This window comes from Gopherus evgoodei, chromosome 16 (genome assembly GCF_007399415.2).
Source record: "Gopherus evgoodei ecotype Sinaloan lineage chromosome 16, rGopEvg1_v1.p, whole genome shotgun sequence".
Taxonomy (NCBI): domain Eukaryota; kingdom Metazoa; phylum Chordata; order Testudines; family Testudinidae; genus Gopherus; species Gopherus evgoodei.
This window is the reverse complement of record NC_044337.1, coordinates 3,350,960-3,369,736: the sequence shown is the minus strand read 5'-3', so window position 1 is coordinate 3,369,736 and position 18,777 is coordinate 3,350,960. Positions and strand designations below refer to the sequence as shown.

The window sequence follows — 18,777 nt, the reverse complement described above, 5'->3', positions numbered from 1 at the left end:
AGAGGGGAAACTGAGGCATAGCTATTACTGGACTCATCCCAGTGTGTCGCACAGTCAGAAACACATGACTTGCCCACATTTCCGGCTAGGGCTGTAACCACTGCACGTCCCCATCAAGGCTGAGCAGATTGCATATGCCAGTGTTGAGTTCCTCCCTCCAGGCTAGTGGCGGAAATTGAGGCTTCAGTGTAGGGCACCTCTTTTCTGTCTGGCATAACTAGCCTCCCAAGTAGACAGCTGTTCCTGGAGCCCTAAGGCCACATTGGCTGCAGCAGTCACACTGTATATGAGGCTTCGGCTCTCGGTAGAGCTAATTGCTGTATGTAGTAGAAAGAGAGAGCCCAAAGCATGGAGCCTGATACAAAGCCTAAGGCCTGAACTAAAGTGAGCAAAAGTCAAGCCCTGCTGCTATAAAGCAAAGTTAGCAAGCGTCAGGCTATGAGTAAAAGGCAGGCCCTGTTACACAGCAGTTGCCTGTTCGCAGGTTCCCTGTCTGATACACGACCTTGGCAAAACACACAGGCACGCCCAAGAAGTGCTAGGCACAGGGTATTGCTATACACACATTCCAGATGTAAACACAATGCTGGGAGATGAAACAGGAACACACCAACCCCAAGTGAAACAAGGCCTGAAGGGCAGGCTTAAGCTGACAGAAGAAAATGTTTTGTTTGAACCAACAGGTACAAGGTAAAGGGTGGTGGCTAACCACATCAGGGGGGCAATATGTAACGTGTTTGTGTCAGTGTATAAAAGAGGGGGTGCAGGAGCACTGTTTTATCCGGCCTTGGGGGAGTGGATGGTCCCACCACTCACTGAGCTGAGTCCATTACAATAGGCATACGTGTGTGTCCTCAAAGAGTCTACCAGCCACTAGGACCGTGCTTCATTAACAATAAACCTGGCCGAGAGCCTTTGCCACTGAACCAAGTCTGTGGTGGTCTTGGGCACTTTACTCAAGGTCTGCTGTATCAGCTACCTGGCCAGATCTGGTGCAGCACGCTGAGAGGATACACACACAGCCACCAACTGACAACACTGTCAATGGAGCGTTGTCAAAAGGATTAGACCAAAACAAAATTTGATGCAGTTCAGACAGCAGGACAAGATGGCAAATCCTGGAGTGTTAAAGAACTGCATAATTCTGTGACCAATAAACGGTTGCAGTTTTGCAGGCTAAGCTCGGGGTCATCAGCTCTCATGGTTCAAGGCACAAGATGATTTCTTGCAAGGGTCAGGAAGGATGGATTTTCCCCCTCTAAGTGCAGTGTTGTGCAGTTGGCCAGATGCATTATGGGCAATTTCCACTTCTGAAGCTTCAGGGCTTGGCTACAGCCAGAGGCCGACTGCGTGACAAGATGGGCCAGTGAGCCCATTCTGTAGGGCAACTAGATTGCCTAGAAAGAATTCTAGGGGGCTACTGCTGTTACGAAACAAGCTCAGAGCAGGCACCTGGGCTGAAGCCTGAGCCTATTTAGGTATGTGACACTGAGCCAGGAGGTGCTTAGCACTAGGAGGGTAATTAATCCAGATTCAACCTTTAGAGACATCATAGCAGATAATGATTGTGTGTGTGTGTGTTTACATATATATTGTTAGAGGTTGACAATGTACCCAAACGGGTCCTGTCTGTCACCGTATTCTGTTAATTCATTGAGATGAACCGTAACTGTAGTAATATCATTGTCTTTATTTCTGTGTGGTATATAGTAAACTGCCTGTAAATGGCGGGAGATGGGCAGTTGCCTTATGTTAATCGATGCAGCTAATCACCAGTGGTGCTTAGGAAATAGGAGGTTCTACTTCAAAGCCATTATTGTTCACTCAAGGAATACCTGCTGTCAAGAGACTGCCAGGATCTATAACAAGCATTCTTGAGCCCTGATCCTTTTATCTCAGATCCGCTTAAGCTTCATCAGGGGAAATTTAAGTCACAGGACTGAGGTCTCCAGCTCCAGTCTGGCTCACCCTGATATTGGACACTGTATTATTACTAAGGCTGCAAGTCTTTCATGGAGGTCACAGAAGTCACGGCTTCCATTACTTTCTGGGACCTCTGTGAATTCCGCAGCTGCCCCCCTAAGTTACCCCCATGCCTGTGAGCAGCAATGTCTGCTGGAGCGCTCCACCCCTCAGCACCTAAGATTTAGTTAGGAGTATTTTTAGTAAAAGTCATGGACAGGTCACAATAACATGGGCTATGGCCCATGACCTGTCTGTGACTTTTATTAAAAAAATACCCGTGATTAAATCGTAGTCTTAATGATAACCTATGGAAATAATTCTGAAAGAACTCTTTGCAACTCTAAAGTTTATCATTTCAACTCTACTATGAAACTAAGAATTTTATTTATATCTGTATGTATAATGCTCTTTTAACCTATACTCTCTTTTCTTTTTAAGAAAATCTTAGTTTAGTTAATAAGAATTGGCTGTAAGTGTGTATTTGGGTAAGATCTGAAATGTTCATTGACTTGGCAGGTAATGTGTCTGAACTTTTGGGCTTAGTAGAACTTTTTATATGATGAATAAGATTTTCAGTAATCCTCATTATCTTTGACTGGGCTGTCTGCGTGGGAGCCAAGGGCTGGACGTGTTTGTGGCTTCTGAGTAACCAGGAAGATATTATAGAAGCTGTTTTGTTGCTGGATTGGTGAATCTAATTATTAGAAATAACCTCCAGCTTGGGGGATAGTCTGCCTCATTCATTGCAGTTTGCCCTGATTGAGCAGTCTCAGTGTGGCCCCCCTGGGACCCTGGACATAGGTGTCAGTGCATTCGGGCTGCCAGCCCCATCCTGGCTGCTTGGAGTGACTGAAGATCCTGTAGGTGGCGTGCCAAATTGTGTGTCTCTGCAGAAAGCTCCCCCTTTTCCGCACAGAGCTGGTGGGTGAGCTGCTGCCCCTGTGCCAGGCCTCGTTCACTGAACGAGGGAGATGCTCTGGTCAGCCACGGCAAACACGGGGTAGATGGGTGCAGTAAAGGCTTCACGGTGCGAGTGGAGGATGACACAGACAGTAGGATCGTAGAACAGCACTTCCCCCCCATCCAAGTCGACCAGCACGCCTACCTGCGCGGGGCACTTGACTAGCTCCACCGCCTGATGACGGCTGTTGTGTGAGAATCGGAACTCCTTGTCATAGCGCGAGAACACCCAGGAGAAGGGGTTGTAGCCCAGCCGGGCTGCGTTGCCAGCCCCTTTGCGCTGCAAGGAGCCATAAGAAATGCCCAATTTGTATGCGCAGCTTTTGTCCACGCGGATCCTCCAGGCGTGGGTCCCTTTGTGGAAGGCCTTAGTGCCCAAAGCGTTGGGCCAGTGATCGAAGCGCTCTGGGCAGTCTGGATAGGGCTTTGTCTTCTTGGGGCTGAATGCCAAGGTTTTCTTGTCTTCGGACAGGGCCAGCAAGGGGCTGATGGTTTTCTCATCTACGTGAACTTCTTCCAAACCTGTGAGGGAAGCCAAACAAATAATCAGTACAGGCTGAGCAGCAGGACCTCGGCCAGGATCAGCCTGTCTCCCCCAGCAGCACTGGGCCAGGGAGGGAGCTGGGCTCATGTCCACATTCCCCTTTTTATAGGCCTTCCTAGGCAGTAGCCCTGTAGTGGCCACGCGGCTTCCTCTGGCGCCCAGCAGCACCACCTTCCAGGGCCGGCAGGCCAGCTCCCGGGGGAGGGGGCTCCCTGCATGCTGGGGAAGGGGCTGAGCTCAGACTGGACTCTGCCTGCGCAAGTTAGATGTATCCCATCTAGTCCCACTGGGCACTGGCTCCTGGAGTTCTCCCAGCTGTAGCCTGCAGTAGGTCCCGATTGGCTCCCTCCATCCCATCCATCATGAGCCATCTCTCCTCCGCAGTGCTCGCCCACCCTGCTGCCAGGACACAGCAGGGCAGGGAGAAGCTGGCCCAGAGGTTGGAGTGGCTCTGTGCTGAGGGTGGCTGGTGAGCTGGAAGCCTCAGGCTCCCAGCACATTGCGGATGGAGCAGGGACAGGGCAAGGCATGAGACCTCTGCCTTGGTCTCAGGGTAGTACCCGGTGGGGACCAGGGCAGCACGGCCACAGGGCTGGCAGCTTTGGCCACACCTGTTTCCAAGCAGGGAGGAGGCAGGCCACCTCCCATCCACAGCTACTGTCTGGCTTCCATCTGACCCCCTCCAACCTGATATAGAAGATCCAACTGTTCAAGTGGGCTTCCTGACTCGGCTGGGGCTGGTGCCAGGGCAGCCTCTCTGCAGGCTTCTTCCCCTTCCAAACCAGAAGTATAATATGGCGCAGAACATGTCCAACACCTGAGGTTCCCCCCAAGCCCACTTGTGACTAGGCTCCTGGCCACTGGGCTCCCCAAGATGAAGGCACGGGTTGCATGTGGCCCTGAGGATGCACTTTCCCCATCCAGCTCTGGAAGCACTGGGTTCGACTTGGTGCAGATCCAGATGTAGGCGCAGGAGACAGCTCATCTCTCCCAAACAGTTCCCTGCCCTGGCTCAGGGCAGCCCAGAATGCACTGGGGGATGAATGGTTGATTTGGGCCCAGTGGTGGGAAGATTAGCAAACCAGACAAGTACTCAGCTCTGATGGATGGGGAGGCAAGGGGCACAGGGGGGAGCTTGGCCCTACTCCCAGTGTGCAGGAGCCCATTCGTAGCCCAGCCATTCCCATTTCATGTAGACTCCCCCATTGCTGCAATCCTCGACTGAGACAGAGGATCCTGGGTCCCTTCTGGCTGGGCTCTCTCAACCTCTCACCACAGCTAATGAACAGTGGTGCCGGAATTGGGTGGGCTATGGGGGCCATAGCCAGTGTTCCCTCTAATTTTTCGCACCCATGTGTAGAATGGATTTTATGTGCTCCAACATGGAGGTGATGTGTGACACACCTCCTTCATATTGGGGCACATACAAAAATGCATGTGATGGGGGTAGGGCCAAGGGGTTCGGCGTGTGGGATGGGGCTCAGGGCTTGGGCAGAGAGTTCTGGTGCAGCGGGGTGAGGGCTCCAGCTGGGTGTGTGGGCTCTGGGGTGGGGCCAGGAAGGAGGGGCTCAGGGCTGGGGCAGAGGGTTGGGGTGTGGGCTCTGGAGTGGGGCCAGGGATGAGGGGGTTAGGGTCCAGGCTGCCCTGGGACTACAGTGGGGACAGAGGACTTCCCCCTCAGCCCTCTCTCCCCACAGCAGCTCCCAGGCTGGGGCCGCCGGATAGGCACCCGCTCCCCTCCCCAACAGGTCCTGTCCGGGCAGGTTCCCTGGGCCCCTGCACAGTGCTTAATAGGCTGCTGTGTGGCCACGCAGCTTACAGGGAACTCAGGCCATAGCGCCGCCCCCTCCACACACACACACTTTTTGAAAGTGGATGGGCCTGGCCAGGGCAGACCCTGCCCCCTTCCCCTCCTCTGCCGCCTGAGGCCCCACTCCCCAGCCAGGCCAGCATGGAGCCTGGCAGTTGTGGAAGCCGCGCAGAGCCTCCACTTGCCCTAGGCTAGGCATCTGGGGGGGCAGAGACACAGGTCAGGGGCTGCTGTGGGTGGGTCCCCACACTGTGGGCAGGTGGATCATCTGCTGCAGCTTTCACAGCTGCCCGCGTGGCTCTTATGGCTGGGCTGCAGCTCTGAGGCCCCGCTAGGGTTGCCAAATTTCTAATAGCACAAGACCGAGCACCCTTGGCCTGCCCCCTGCCCTGCCCCACCCCTTCGCCGAGTCCCTGCCCTCACTCACTCTATGCCCCATCCCCTTCACTGACTCTCCCCCACCCTCACTCACTCGTTCATTTTCACCAGGCTGCCTCAGGGGATTGGGGTGCAGGAGAGGGTGAGGGCTCCAGCTGCGGGTGCAGGCTCTGCGGTGGGGCCAGGAAAGAGGGGTTTGGGTGCAGGAGGGGGCTCAGGCCTGGGGCAGGAGATTGAGGTGTCAGAGGGGATGTGGGCTCCATGAGGGAGTTTGGATGCAGGAGGGGTATCAGGGCTGGGGCAAGCAGTTGGAGTGTAGGCTCCAGGCAGCATTTAACTTGGGGGGCTTCCCGGAAGTGGCGACATGTTCCTCCCACTCCTAGGCAGAGCCATGGCCAGGCAGCTCTGTGCAGTGTGCACTCATTGCCTTTGCCTGCAGGCACCGCCCCCACAGTTCCCATTGGCCATGGTTCCCGGCCAATGGGAGCTGCAGAGCCGGAGCTTGGGGTGTGGACAGCAAGCACAGCCCCCATGGCCATCCCTCCACCTAGGAGCTGAAGGATATGTCACCACTTCCAGGGAGCTGCACAGAGCCGGGTCAGGAGCCGGCCAGCCCCGCCAATCACACTTTTAACAGCCCAGTCAGCAGTGCTGACAAGAGCCACCAGGATCCTTTTTCGACCGGGTGTTCTGGTAAAAAAACAGACACCTGGCAACCCTAGGCCTGCCCAGAGCTGGGTCGGGGAGAGCTGCGCAGGCAGCTGTGGTGAGCCTGGTCTCCCCCCTACCCCATGCTGGGTGGGAGACCTGGGGGGCAGGGACATGGGAAGGGGGCTGCTATCAGCCCCACCCCACACAGGTTGGGATGTGGGGGGACAGGCTCTACTTTTGGCTTGGCTGGGGGTGGAGTCTCTGGGGGAAGGGGGGGCAGGCCCATGAGGGGAAGGGGAGGGGCCTCAGGGGCAGGGGCCCCCAGCCTTTCCACTTTTGGGAAGGCTCCGACACCCTTGCTGATGATCCTGTCCTGCCTGGGGTATCCGGCACCATATCCCTCCTCCCAGTTCCAGTGCAGGATGTTCCCTCCATGCAGCCCATCCTCAGTTGATCTGCACTGGGATACAGTGAGTCTCCTTCTCCCATGCAGACATGTAGGGCTGGGCGGGGTTGGGCTGGGATACCTGGCTCAGCAGATCTGTACTGGGATACAGTGAGTTACGCAGATGTGCAGGACTGGGCTGGGCTGCACCGGGATACCTGGCTCAGCTGATCTGCACTGGGATACAGTGAGTCTCCTCCTCCCATGCAGACATGCAGGGCTGGGCTGGGCTGCACCGGGATACCTGGCTCAGCTGATCTGCACTGGGATACAGTGAGTCTCCTCCTCCCATGCAGACATGCAAGGCTGGGCTGGGCTGCACCGGGATACCTGGCTCAGCTGATCTGCACTGGGATACAGTGAGTCTCCTCCTCCCATGCAGACATGCAGGACTGGGCTGGGCTGGGCTACCTGGCTCAGCAGATCTGGAGGGTGCCGGGGTGATGATGTTTGTGCGGCTGCCCAAGTCCGTGCCGGTGTGCTTTTCAAATCCTCTAGTACGGCGCTGGGGCTGCAGCCTCGCTGCTCAGTCACCTGGTCCTGCTCCCTGCCAGGCAGGGGGCTCTATCTGCTGGGGACTCTCCTTGCCCTTCCCCCACTGCACTTGCTTTGTGTCTTAAGACATCATCATAAAGACAAGGCTGGGAGCAGGTGAGTCTCCTCCTCCCAGACAGACATGCTATGCTGGGCTGGGCTGGAGGGGAATAACATGATCACCTCATCTTGGGCCTAATCCTGCCAGGTCCTGAACACCCTCAGCTGCACTGATGTCCTGCACCTGGCAGGATCACTTTTGTAAGACCCGGAAACAAGCCAGCATCTGGTACTCAGCGCAGGGCAGTCTAATGACCTGAGCCTGCTGCCATGGTTTCAGAGGGGGCAGGAACAGAAAGGGTAAGAAAACCTGCCTTAAAGTGACAGATTCAAGGAGCTCAGTCTATATTAAGGGGTGACTGTGGGGGGGAAATTAGTCCTATGTGAGGAACAGCTCTTCAGTCTAGCAGACAAAGGTCTAACAGGAGCAATGGCTGGAAGTTGAAGGTAGACAAATTGGAAAATTAAGCCGTATATTTTTACTAGTGGGTAATTAGGCCTTGGAACAATTTACCAAGGTTGTGGTGGGTTCTCCATCACTGCCCATTTTTAAATCAAGACTGGATTATCTTCTAAGCAATCTGCTCTCGAGATTATTGTGGGGAAGGTCTACAGCCTGTGCGATGGAGGAAGTCAGACTGATGGTCCTTTCTAGCCTTGGAATTGATGAATCTAGGAGTAATCTCCAAGCCCCCTTAGGAATGGTGGGTGACTTAGCAGCAGATGAACTAGAATCATAGGACTGCAGGGGACCTCAAGAAGTCATCTAGTCCAGTCCCCTGCACTAAAGGCAGGACTACATAATAACTAGTCCATTCCTGACAGGTATTTGTCTAACATGTTCTTAAACACCTCCAATGACAGAGATTTTACAGCCTCCCTAGACCATTTGTCCCAGTGCTTAACCACTCTGACAGGAAGCTTTTCCTAATGTCCAGCCTAAACCTCCTGTGCGGCAATTTAAGACCATTGCTTCTTGTTCTGTCCTCAATGGATAAGCAGAACAATTTATCACCCTCCACTTTATAACATCCTCTTGCGTACTTTGGCACTGCATTTACACAAAGTGGAGCAGAATGCAGGCTCCCTCACCTTTCATATAGAGGGGCAGCCCCCAGAGACTGCCCCTCCCAGCAGGCACACCTGGATCCAAGCACAGCCTCACATGCTGGGGCCTCTGCTTTAGGGCTTGTCTGTGGAGGGGGATTTATTTATACTGGTATAACATAACTCCCTGTGTGGACAATCTTATTCCAGAATTATACCAGGGGTTATACCAGTATAACTACTGCTGTAATTATACTGGTATGATTGTGCTGGTAAACCTCCCCATGCTGAGCAGCCCTTGTCATGATGAATCCTGTGGCCCGTGTTCTTCAGATCAAACCAGATGATTTAATGGTCCTCATAACCTTAAAATCTCTGAACCTATGAGCTATGCTTTGTGAGGCCTCTTTAGTCTATCTACGCTACATAGAATCATAGAACCACAGGGCTAGAAGGGACCGCAAGGGTCAGCTTGTCCAGGGGTTCTCAACCTTTTTCTTTCTGAGCCCCTCCACCCCCCAATATGCTATAAAAACTCCATGTGCCAGCTGTGTCACACCAACTGTTTTTCTGCATATAAAAGCCAGGCCAGCATTAAGGGGCAGCAAGCAGGGCAGCTGCCCGGGGCCCCACACCACAGGGGGCCTGGCAACGCTAAGTTGCTTATGCTTCAGCTTCAGCCCCGGGTGGCAGGACTCAGGGTCCTGGGCTTCAGCCTTATGTGGTGGGACTTTAGCTTTCTACCCTAGAACCCGGCGAGTGTAACACGGGCCCAGCTTGGCAGACCCCCTGAAACCTGCTCGTAGCCCTGGAGCCCTGGTTGAGAACCACTGATCTCGTCTATCCCCCTGCCTAGATGCAGAATTTGTTGTGACTAAGCCATCCAAGTCAAGGCAGAGGGTTATCCGGCCTCCTTTTGAAAACCTCCAGTGAAGGAGCTTCCACACACACCCCCCCACCCCCGAGGCATCTGTGGCACTGTCCTACTGTTCTTACAGCTAGGACGTTTTTCCTGAGATTTAGTCTAAATCTGCTGTGCTGTAGTTTGAACCCATTGTCTCTTGTCCTGTCCTCTGTCACAGAATCATAGACATTAAGGTCAGAAGGGACCATTATGATCATCTAGTCTGAACTCCTGCACAACGCAGGCCACAGAATCTCACCCACTCACTCCTGTAACAAACCCTTGACCTATGTCTGAGTTACTGAAGTCCTCAAATCATGGTTTAAAGACTTCAAGGTGCAGAGAATCTTCCAGCAAGTGACCCGTGCCCCATGCTGCAGAGAAAGGTGAACCCCGCCCCAGGGCTTCTGTCAATCTGCCCTGGAGGAAATTCCTTCCCAACCCCAAATATGGTGATCAGCTAAACCAGGGGTAGGCAACCTATGGCACGTGTGCCAAAGGCGGCATGCGAGCTGATTTTCAGTGGCACTCACACTGCCCGGGTCCTGGTCATCGATCTGGGGGCCTCTGCATTTTAATTTAATTTTAAATGAAGCTTCTTAAACATTTTAAAAACCTTATTTACTTTACATACAACAATAGTTTAGTTATATATTATAGACTTATAGAAAGAGACCTTCTAAAAATGTTAAAATGTATTCCTGGCACGCAAAACCTTAAATTTGAGAGAATAAATGAAGACTTCGCGCAGCACTTCTGAAAGGTTGCTGACCTCTGAGCTAAACCCTGAGCATGTGGGAAAGACTCACCACCCAGACACCCAGGAAAGAATTCTCTGTAGTAACTCAGATCCCACCCCATCTAACATCCCATCACAAGCCACTGAGCATATTTACCACCAGTAGTCAAAGACCAATTAATTACCAAAATTAGGCTCTCCCATCATACCATCCCCTCCATAAACTTATCAAGCTTAGTCTTGAAGCCAGATATGTCTTTTGCCCCCGCTATTCCCCTTGGAAGGCTGTTCCAAAACTTCACTCCTCTGATGGTTAGAAACCTTCGTCTAATTTCCAGTCTAAACTTACTGATGGTCAGTTTATATCCATTTGTTCTTGTGTCCACATTGGTACTAAGCTTAAATAATTCCTCTCCCTCCCTGGTATTTATTCCTCTGATAAATTTATAGAGAGCAATCGTATCTCCCCTCAGCCTTCTTTTGGTTAGACTAGACAAGCTGAGCTCTTCGAGTCTCCTTTCATATGACAGGTTTTCCATTCCTCAGATCATCCTAGTAGCCCTTCTCTGAACCTGTTCCAATTTGAATTCATCCTTCTTGAACATGGGAGACCAGAACTGCACACAATATTCCAAATGAGGTCTCACCAGTGCCTTGTATAATGGTACTAACACCTCCTTATCTCTACTGGAAATACCTTGCCTGATGCATCCCAAGACCACATTAGCTTTTTTCACGGCCATATTACATTGGTAGCTCAAGTATCAGAGGGGTAGCCGTGTTAGTGTGGCTCTGTAAAAGCAGCAAAGAATCCTGTGGCACCTTATAGACTAACAGACGTTTTGAAGCATGAGCTTTCGTGGGTGAACACCCACTTTGTCAGATGCATGTCTGTCTGTAGCTCAGTCATCCTGTAATCAACCAATACTCCGAGGTCCTTCTTCTCCTCCTCCTCCATTACTTCCAACTGATGCCTCCACAGCTTATAACAATAGTTCTTGTTATTAATCCCTAAATGCATGACCTTGCACTTTTCACTATTAAATTTCATCCTATTACTATTACTCCAGTTTACAATGTCACCCAGATCTTCCTGTATGATATCCCGGTCCTTTTCTGTATTGGCAATACTTCCCAGCTTTGTGTCATCTGCAAACTTTATTAGCGCAGTCCCACTTTTTGGGCCAAGGTCAGTAATAAAAAGATTAAATAAAAGATTGGTCCCAAAACCGATCACTGAGGAACTCCAGTAGTAACCTCCCTCCAGTCTGATCGTTCACCTTTCAGTACGACCAGTTGTAGTCTCCCCTTTAACTGGTTCCTTATCCACCTTTCAATTTTCATATCGATCCCCATCTTTTCCAATTTAGCTAATAATTCCTGATGTGGAACAGTATCAAATGCCTTACTGAAATCGAGGTAAATTAGATCCACTGCGTTTCCTTTGTCTAAAAAAATCTGTTACCTTCTCAAAGAAGGAGATCAGGTTGGTTTGGCACAAGCTACCTTTTGTAAAACCATGTTGTATTTTGTCCCAATTACCACTGACCTCAATGTCCTTAACTACTTTCTCTTTCAAAAATTTTTCCAAGACCCTGCATACTGCAGATGTCAAACTAACAGGCCTGTAGTTACCCGGATAACTTTTTTCCCTTTCTTAAAGATAGGAACTATGTTAGCAATTCTCCAGTCATACAGTACAACCCCTGAGTTTACAGATTCATTAAAAATTCTTGCTTAATGGGCTTGCAATTTCATGTGCCAGTTCCTTTAATATTCTTGGATGAAGATTATCTGGGCCCCCCCATTTAGTCCCATTAAGCTGTTCGAGTTTGGCTTCTACCTCGGATGTGGTGATATCTACCTCCATAGCCTCATTCCTATTTGTCATCCTACCATTATCCCTAAGCTCCTCATTAAAGACTGAGGCAAATTATTTATTTAGATATTGGCCATGCCTAGATGATCCTTAACCTCCATTCCATCCTCAGTGTGTAGCAGTCCCACTTCTTCCTCCTTTGTTCTCTTCTCATTTATACGGCTATAGAACCTTTTACTATTGGTTTTAATTCCCTTTGCAAGGTCCAACTCTACATGGCTTTTAGCCTGTCTCACTTTATCCCTACATGTTCTGACCTCAATAAGGTAGCTTTCCTTGCTGATCACTCCCATCTTCCACTCCTTGTAGGCTTTCTACTTTTTCTTAGCTCCCTCACTGAGATGCTTGCTCATCCAGCTTGGTCTACAACTCTTGCCTCTGAATTTTTTCCCGTTTCTTGGGATGCAGGCGTCTGATAGTTTCTGCAACTTTGACTTGAAATAATTCCAGGCTTCCTCCACCTTTAGATACCCAAATTCTTCAGTCCAATCCACTTCCCTAATTAATTTCCGTAATTCTTTAAAATTAGCCCTTTTGAAATCAAAAACCCTACTCACAGATCTATTTTTGTTTATCCTTCCATTTAGTTTAAAGTGAATTAGCCCATGATCGCTTGAACCAAGGTTGTCCCCTACAACCATTTCTTCTATGAGGTCTTCACTACTCACCAAAACCAAATCTAAAATGGCATCCCCTCTTGTTGGTTCAGCAACTACTTGGTGAAGGAATCCATCAGCTATCACATCTAGGAAAATCTGAGCCCTTTTATTATTTATTATTACTAGCACTTGTCCTCCAGTCTATATCTGGGAAGTTAAAGTCTTCCATGATCACACAATTCCCAGTAGTATTTACTTCATTAAAAACATTATCTCTATCCATATCCTAATCAGTTCCCAGTGATCTATAGCACACCCCAAGCACTATCTCAGGAGAGACTCTAGTAGCTGTCTCCAGCTTTTTTATGGCAGCCTTTCAAGTATTCGAAGACCGCCATCATGTCCCTGCTTAATCTCCACTTTTCCAAACTAAACATACCCAGCTCCTTCAGCCTTTGCTCGTATGGCTTGTGTTCCACAGGGCTGCCCGGGGGGGGGGGGGGCAAGAGGGGCAATTTGCCCCAGGCCCTGGGCTCCGCAGGAGCCCCCACGAGAGTTTTTCGGGGCCCCTGGAGCAGGGTCCTTCAGTTGCTCGGGGGCCCCAGAAAACTCTTGCGGGGCCGCGCCCCGGAGCTTCTTCCGCTCCCAGTCTTCGCTGGCGGGGGAGTCCTTCCGCTCTGGGGCGGAAGGACCCCCCCGCCATCACATTACCGCTGAAGCGGAACCGGCAGTAATTCGGAGGCGGGGGGCCCTTTCCATTCAGGGATCCACCACTGAAGTGCCCCGAAGACCCGCGGCGGGGGCCCCCACCACCGAATTACCGCCAAAGAGCGGGCTGGACTTCGGCGGCAGGTCCTGCTTCGGCGGTAATTCGCTGGCGGGGCGCCCCCGCCATGGGTCTTTGGGGCACTTCAGCGGCGGGTCCCAGAACGGAAGGGCCCCCCGCCGCCGAACAGAGCCAGCTCTAGACATTTCGCTGCGCAGGGGGTCCCCTGCCGCTTACCGGTCCCATGGCTCCGGTGGACCTCCTTCAGGCATGGCTGCGGAGGGTCCGCTGGTCCCACGGTTCCGGTGGACCTCCCGCAGGCATGCCTGTGGATGCTCCACCGGAGCCGCAGGACCAGCAGACCCTCCACAGGCATGCCTGCGGGAGGTCCACCGGAGCCGCCTGCCGTCAATGGCCCCAGGCCCCCGGAATCCTCTGGGCGGCCCTGGTGTTCCATCCCTTTGATCATCTTTGTGGGCTCATATCTGGATCCTCTCCAGTTTCTCTACACCCTTTCCATACATTGGTGATCTAAACTGGACAGAGTCCTCCAGCTGAGGCCTAACCAACACCAAGTAGAGTGGTACTGTCACCTCCCGTGACTTGCATGCTATACCTCTGTTAATGCAACCTAAAACTGCATTTGCTTTTTTTTGTACAGCATTGTATTGCTGACATCTCCATGTATTTAGCTCATGCCCATCACTATGGTACCCAAGTGCCTCATATGGCAGGTTAGGATAGCCGTGCTCACTTTCAAGAGCCGTGGCCCTGGGGAGAAGACAGACACGAAGCTGATGGTTTTGAATCTGTGAAGTTTATTAAGTATTTATGCATTTGGAGCTGTGACAGTCCACGCCTCTAGGGTCAGGGCAGCGTGAGCTATTGGTCACAGTCCGTAAAGCCACCCTTCAGTGCAGGGCAGCATGGTCTAGCAGCCAGGATCTATAGTGCCACCCTTTGCTGCCAGGCACCGTGGCATAGCAGCCAGGGTCTATAGTGCCACCCTTTACTGCCGGGCAGCGTGGCCTAGCAGCCAGGGTCTATAGCACCACCCTTTGGTATAGGGCAGTGGGGCCTGACGGCCGAAGTCCATAAAGCAACCCTTTGGCGTAGGGTAGCATGGCATAGTGGCCAGAGTCTCTAGTGTTGGGGTGTGGCAGCCCCAGTAGGGGGGCCTGGGCCCTCTTGACTCCACCAGGCCCCAACCCAGGGCCCTAAAAGTGGCATAGTGGCTTGCCACTGACTCAGCGGGGGTGGGGGGTCCCTACCTAAACACGCTAAGCTTCCCCAGGCAGGAGGTAGCACTCCGTCACCCTTCCTGGGTCACTTCCTATCAGAGTCTGTGTTGGGGTTTCCCATGAGACATCGGGTCCTCTGTGTTCGGCTGGGCCGTTCGGCTCCAGGGTTTCCTCCAGTCGCTGGGGTGCACTTGGGCCATGGATGGCTTCAATTCCCAGCACACTCAGAGGCTGTGGCTGGCCCTCCACAGGCGCTTCCCAGGCAGGTCCTTCCCCTGCAGCCTCCAGCCCAGAATGAGCTGGTCTCCCTCCCTTTATACTACTAGAGCACTTGGAGCATGCCCAATCTTGCTGGGGGGGGGAGGGCGGGACTTCCGCTGTCACTACCTGGGGCTTAACCCCATCTGGCCTAGTGCGGGGTCCGCTTACCCTGTCACCGGAGCATATTTTGTTTCTTTTAAAAATCAGGGCCTACGTCTTCAAACCTGCATACATGAAGTTAGACTCCTAAATCCAGATTTAGGCTCCACGGCTAAAATCTTGGCCCCAGCAAATCACCTACCCACTTCAGTGGGGCCAGGCTGTCATCCTAGACGCTAATTCCAGGCACCTGCGTTTGAACATGTTGGTCCATACATTTAAAAGCAAGCCCCTGTCCTGTGTTCCAAACAGCACCTAAGCTACTCGGCCCAGAGAGACTGTAACATGCCAGGGAGGTACAGGATGGTCATTTCTGAGGTTTGTTGCCTTTCTGCATGTCAGTTGTACCCAGCAAGGCTTTTAGTTAGTTTCCCTCTCTGCTTCTCACCCACTACCCCAAGGCTGCAATGTCTGGCCTGTAAATACTGCAGAGATGCACTGAAATCCCTCCAAAAACTGTGCTCAGGCTCAGGGAGATACGTTCTTGAGGCCATGCACTCATTTCCGCTACAGCCTCACCAACCCCCGACGCTCAGAAATTGTGAGCTCAGCCTCCAAATCTGGAGATTAGCTTTAAAAAACCAACATGATTCCTAAACATAATCCAATGCAGGCTCTTTGCATTGCCTTCTGGTTTCTGAGTTTTTAAGGAGCATGCTGGTCCCATTTTTAAGCTTCTCTCTGCAACCATTAGGACTAGAAACTCATTTATTTTTCAAGGAAAGCTGAGACTGTCACATAATCAATAGTCTCCAGGAGCTGGGTTTTAAGTAAAATAGCTGCTATCCACAAGCTTTGCAATGAAGTGGTGAGATTTGGCAACACTGCTATTAACATGAGGTCTTTTAAAGGTAGGCTGGGGCCTCCGCTCTGGGCCAGTGCTGCTCCAAGGAGCTGGCTTCACTTTTGCACTTTAGATCATTTCTCTTTGGCATCTCCCTGCTGAAGCAAACAAGGATCAGCTCTGTTCTCTTCAGCGATCACTGCTGCTGAGAGAATCGTGACCAGTGGGGGAGCAATTCCCACTAACAAACATCTCTCTGGCATAAAGTGCACTTGTGCATGTAGTGCATCTGAAGCACACTTTGAAGTTACAGATTGACTCTCAACCCCCACTTGCTTCCACACACACAAACCTGGGGAGCAGGAACGTCAGAGCCAGGATGTTTGCTTAGGCGCAGAATGAATCAACCTGCCAGGAGTCCCCAGAGGAATGTGTGGCTGTGAGCGAGACACTGACCTGTGGCACAGCTGAGAACAGCAGAGGCCCACAGCTGGTGCAGTAATGGACTCTGAACACATTTCTGATTAAAGTTTAACTTCTCGGACTCCTGTGGCTTCAGGATTCCCTCCGCTGCCTCTGTCCTAGGAGTGAAAGAGAGGGTTTATTAGGAAATGGATTGATTTAGTGTCAGGTGCTAGAAGATACACAACCTAGAGCCACAAGGAACTACTTCAACGATACCGAGCCAGGTTCATCCCTGGGGTATGGCTGAATGCAGCGAAGTTATACCAGGGACGAGGTGTCTCTTCAGCTAGAATCCCCAGTCCTGGTTTCAGGTGGGTTTGACTCCAGGCAGTTACAAACAGACATTGACATTTTAAAATGAAACCCTAATACCGGCGAGTCATTTAGCTTCCCACAGCTCCAGTCGACAGAGCAAATCGGTCTGAGACAGCTCCACAGAATGAGGGTGTACAATGAACGTGCTAAGATGGGTCAATCAGATTTTCCTGTAAGGCCTTTTATAGAGAAAGCCTCATTGCTGTGGGGTAGGGACAGCCAGCAGAGTAACATGCTGAGACCAGGGCTGGTGCAAGGATATTAGGCGTCTAGGTGAAACTTCCACCTTGCACCCCCCTTCTCCCTCCCCTCCCCCTAGACCATTGTTTATCATAAACTTTCAAAATACACCCTTTTTAGTCATGTATATTTCCTTTCTTCATTATTTCATATACAAATTTACTACATTTTATTCTACCTTTAGAATATCCAATTATTGTTAATAAAATTTATAAAGTTAGAATGGTGGATACTCCATCATACAACAACTGACAATATCAGTATTACAAATTTCAACAACCTACACACGCATATTCGCACAACAGTGAGTTTGGATCCCGTGCCACTCCCAGGAGTCAGCGGTGGGTCCCTGGGGAGATGAGTGGATCCCATCGGAGAGAAACCCCCATGCAGCTCTGGGGTGGACAGCTGGCCTGAACTAGGTCCTTTGTCTGACGTCCCTTGACCCTTTTTGCTTGGTGCCAGGGAGTCCCACTTTTTTGACTGCTTCTTGGGCACTGGTGAGGGGTGCGGGCTCTTGGGTGGGGCAGGGCTGGGGATGAGTTTGGGGTGCAGTCAGGCTGCCCCAGGGATGGGGAAAGAGAGGAGGACTCCCCCAGCTCTCTCTCTGCCAGCAGCAGTGAATTCTGGGGGAGGGGCTCCCCACTTCCGCCCCCACCCCAGTAGCACACTCACACTGCACCACTGTCACTGCACGTGCTCCTAGGGCCCTTCTCAGGTCCAAGAAGCCCCTTGCCTCCCCGGTGGTGGTGTTGGGGGGAGGGTTGTTATCACATGTGTGTCTGCTCCCCTGCTGCTGCCCCTCACTGTAGCCTCTCTGGCAGTGACCCTTGCCCAATGTGGGGCAGGAGCGATGACTGCAGGCAGGGGCAGAGGGGTGGGGCTGTGCTGGTGGAGGGTCCCGCCGGAAAAGAAAAGAGTCTGAGGGGGAAGGGCAGCCTGCCCTGCCACTAGTGGTTGAGGGGCACTAGGACCCTACGGCAGCAGTTGATGCCAGGTACAAAGCAGAGCACAGCGTGGAGCTGCAGGAGAGAGGCAGGGAGGCTTCTGGGGCTGCGGGATACTCAGGGGACGCACTGGGCAGCAGGCTGAAACACTATATAAAAAAAATGGGGGGGCACCGCTTTTTGGCACCCCCAAATCTTGGCACCCTAGGCAACTGCCTAGTTCGCCTAGTGGTTGCACCGGCCCTGGCTGAGACTCCTGAAGGATCTGACATAGCATGGAAAGGAGATAAATCCATACAGTAAGTGGCACACATGGTGTTTATTGGGCTCGTAAGGAAAGGCTGAGGCCCTGAAGTTTGCTGCTAATCACCTGCCATGTTTTATTGCTCAGGCTTTAAAGCTATGCACAAGGCAGAAATGTGCAACAATTACTTCTGGTGGAATTCTGCGCCACTGCACATGCACAGAATTTATGTCCCCCACAGATTTCTTTGCTTCTCCACAGAAAACGGACTTTCTGACAAGGAAGCAAAGGGAAGCCACAAAAGCAATTATGTGACTCTCCCCAGCAGTATGTTTCTGGTACCCAGGGCAGCCAGCAGAAAGGTAAATTACTGTGGGGCAGGGGGCGGGACTGGGGAAGACACGGCTGATGGCTCCTACCCTGCGTCAGGCTCAGCTGCTAGTCCTGGCTGGGCTGGAGAGGATGGGGCCTCCTCTTCCCTTATACAGCATCTGGGGCCAGGTCAAACCCATCCCCAGATTTCTCCCCCAGCTGTAGGAAGCTCTGCAAACTCCTCCCCTGCCCTGCTTCCTACACCCATCGTTCCTTAGCTTCAGGGAAAGGAATCCTTCTACAGGGAGCTGCTCCCCCATCCACCTAACCCCCATACATCCAGGCCCCCTCATACCTGACTCTCCTGCCAAGCTTCATCCCTCCACAGTCAGAACCCCTGATGAGCCCCACTCCCCCTGCACCTGGACCACCCCAACAAGCCACCCGTACCTGGATCCCCACCCCGAGCCCCAACCAGCTTCACCTGGATCTCCACCCCACTGAGCCCCACTCCCCCAGCATCTGGAC

The 18,777-nt window shown here is 51.9% G+C and overlaps 1 protein-coding gene across 1 annotated transcript in view; it reads right to left on the bottom strand.

Moving 5' to 3' along the window:
* Positions 1-1,670: 1,670 nt before the first annotated feature.
* The window catches only part of BSPRY (B-box and SPRY domain containing), a 28,256-nt gene continuing 11,149 nt past the window's right edge, over positions 1,671-18,777 (bottom strand). The window contains exons 5-6 of the mRNA XM_030535668.1: positions 16,183-16,307; positions 1,671-3,447 (exon numbers count right to left, since the gene is read on the bottom strand). Of these exons, the coding sequence (XP_030391528.1) occupies positions 2,921-3,447; positions 16,183-16,307 (652 nt within the window). The 3' untranslated portion in view covers positions 1,671-2,920. The remainder of the gene's footprint in view (positions 3,448-16,182; positions 16,308-18,777) is intronic.